General features: G+C 39.6%; 1 protein-coding gene across 1 annotated transcript; it reads right to left on the bottom strand.

Moving 5' to 3' along the window:
- Positions 1-1,809: 1,809 nt before the first annotated feature.
- Positions 1,810-2,742, bottom strand: LOC103748891 (olfactory receptor 473). The gene has a single exon (XM_008851676.1). It carries the CDS (start codon positions 2,740-2,742, stop codon positions 1,810-1,812), a length of 933 nt encoding a protein of 310 aa, XP_008849898.1.
- Between the last annotated feature and the right edge of the window lie 204 nt (positions 2,743-2,946).

The raw sequence follows: 2,946 nt of genomic DNA, 5'->3' as shown, positions 1-2,946 counted from the left end.
TTTTTTAAATATTTATTATTTTTATTTTATGTGTGTGCGTGTATTGCCTGCATGTAGGTAAGTGTGCCCATGTCATGCAATGCCCGTGGAGGACAGAAGCAACTATTGGATACCCTAGAACTGGAGTTACAGACAGTTCTTAGCTGCCATGTGAGTGCTGGGATTCAAACCCAGGTCTTCTGCAAGAACAGTCAGTTCTTAACTGCTGAGCCATCTCTCCAGCCCCGAGCTTGTATTTCTTAAAAATGAACTTAAGAGTCTTTGTTTTCTGTTCTTATTGCCTTTTAATAATTTTTTCTGGAGAAGAGAGGGAAGGTGTTGGCTTTATATCACCATTTGCAAATTGGGGAAGGTCTTGGAAGAGGAGATGGAAAGATTGTAGGAGCCAGAGAAACAAGATGCCTTCTGCTAGATAATGCATTCTAGGTATGTTAGGGAAGCTGCACCCATGAAATTACCACGGAAACCTAATAAGATCCCTATAGTGACAACAGTCACTTGACATGTCAATGCTAATGTCTTGGATTCTCACCTCTAGATGAAGAGCCACAGGCAATCAATGGATGCTGAAGGAAAGAGAATCAGTTTTCTCCTGGGACTAGCTCCCTGATAGGTTATCTAAACCAAATTGTCAGCCCTAAACACAGGTACACCTGAGTGCCATTAAATGGACTCAGTGAATTGTAATCATATATACAGATATAGATATGTATATTAATAAATATGTGTATATTTATAAATACGTGTGTAACAATAATAACCAGAGATGACAAGAAATTGAGAGGGAGTGGCAGGTATCATGTCAGGAGTGGGAGGGGACTCGGAGGGTTGGAAATAATGCAAATAAAATATGTATGAAATTCTCAAAAACTAAAAATATGTATATGTGTATTTAAAAAACATTTCTAGGCTACAAACTACATCTATTATTTTTCAGTGTTTCAGCAAAAGACTAGGGCTATCACTCCATGGTGGAAGGCTTATGTATCATGAGGCCCTAGGTTTAATGTCTGGGACCTAAAAAAATACTCCAGGTTTTCTACAATAAGTAATCACCATTTGAAAATGATTTACTATATTATATCCCTTATGGTTCTCTACAAATATTGAAGTTCACATTATGCTAAATGGTCTGTCTCTTTTCAATGTGTACACAAATATGGATAGAATTCCAGCCAAATTGTGCTACTCTGGTATGAAGAGCTGATTTCCTAAGAACCAGAAATCAATCAATTTTGAGGTGTAACCTTACCCTGGGATACACACAACATAGAACATATTGCACAAAATTTGTTCCAGAGATTGATACGTTACAGCAATGCATCAACTTGCCCAATTTAGGATTGCTAACTCTACCACATCCTCCATACCATACGATGACAAGTGTTGACATTCTTAGACAGACTGTGCTGAAGGTATAGGTTAAGAGCATAGAACATAGAATCAGAGGTTTGAATCCACACCTATCTCGACAAATTGTTTTATGTCTTTAAAACTCTGCTTCCTCACCTGTAAATTGAAGGTACTTATAATACCCACCCTCATAGATTCAAAGGAAACATGGAAAGCACAAATTATTTTTTGTCACATAAATAAAGTTTTTAATATCAAGAGTTCTATCATATCAATAATTATTTGTCATTTTAACTGACTTTAAAGGGTCCTCCAAATGGTGTACACGTATATAAAGGTTAGAACAAAGAAATAAGAGTTAATATTTGGCAATCAGTTAGGCAACATGTGATACATCCTAAGTGTGACAAAGATAAATGAAGTCTTTACAGGTTTCCTGAATTCAAAGAAGATATTCTATGAATATAATCTGGTAGTTGCCTTCCTCAGGGCATCCTTTACATCTCTGTTCCTCAGACTGTAGATTAGGGGATTTAACATAGGGATCATCACTGTGTAGAACACAGACAGCACTTTGTTCTGTTCAGTGGAGTAGTTGGACTTGGGCATCACATAAATGAAGGTGATTGTTCCATAATAGAGAGTGACTGCAGTGAGGTGGGAAGTGCAGGTGGAGAAGGCCTTGTGGCGGCCCTCAGTGGAACGCATCTTCAGGATGGTGATGAGGATGTAGATGTAGGAGACAGCTATGACAAACACTGTGATCACAATGATGGAGCCAGAAGAGATGGAGGGGATGATTCCAACAATGGAAACGTCTGAGCACGAAAGTTTCAACAAAGGGGAGAAGTCACAGAAAAAGTGATCTATCTGATTTGGTCCGCAGAAAGACAGACTAAACAAACAACCAGTAAATGTCCAACCATTCATGCAACCACCCACGTAGGAAGTTCCCAATAATAAAAAACAGATGCTAGAGGACATATGTGTAGAGTAGAGCAGAGGAGAACAGATGGCCACGTAGCGGTCATAGGCCATGGCAGCCAGCAGGAAGCATTCGGCTGACCCAAACGACACTGTTATACAGAGCTGGGCTTCACAGCCAGCCACAGGGAAAGCCAGTCCATGCCCAAGCAGTTCCATAAGCATTATAACCGAAACTGATGTGGAATACACAATGTCTACAAAAGCCAGGTGGCTAAGGAACAGGTACATGGGAGTGTGGAGCTGAGAAGAAATTCTAATTAGACCAATTATGCTGATATTGCCTACTAAAGTGACAACATACACGCCTAGAAATAGCACAAAAAAGACTACACACAGTGTAGGGTCCTGTGTCAGCCCCAAAATGATGAACTCTGTCACGATGGTGTGGTTCTCAGCCTCCATCTCTCGTGTGAATTGTTCCTGTTGAGGAAAGTGAAAATATTCGTTGTTCCTGCTTTTTTCTGCATATTGTTGAGTTTCTTTGATATTCCTTATGCTCATTCATAGCCATCTCCACCTCTATCCAACATGGAAATATCAGTGCTCTTTGGGACGTAGGTTTTTGTCCTTTTCTCTTTGTATAAAAGGAGCATGATGAGCCTCCCT

The sequence above is a fragment of the Nannospalax galili genome, unplaced genomic scaffold (genome assembly GCF_000622305.1).
Source record: "Nannospalax galili isolate Female #2095 unplaced genomic scaffold, S.galili_v1.0 scaffold426, whole genome shotgun sequence".
Classification (NCBI taxonomy): Eukaryota; Metazoa; Chordata; class Mammalia; order Rodentia; family Spalacidae; genus Nannospalax; species Nannospalax galili.
The sequence above is the reverse complement of the archived record's forward strand: the minus strand, read 5'-3'. Positions and strand labels throughout refer to the sequence as shown.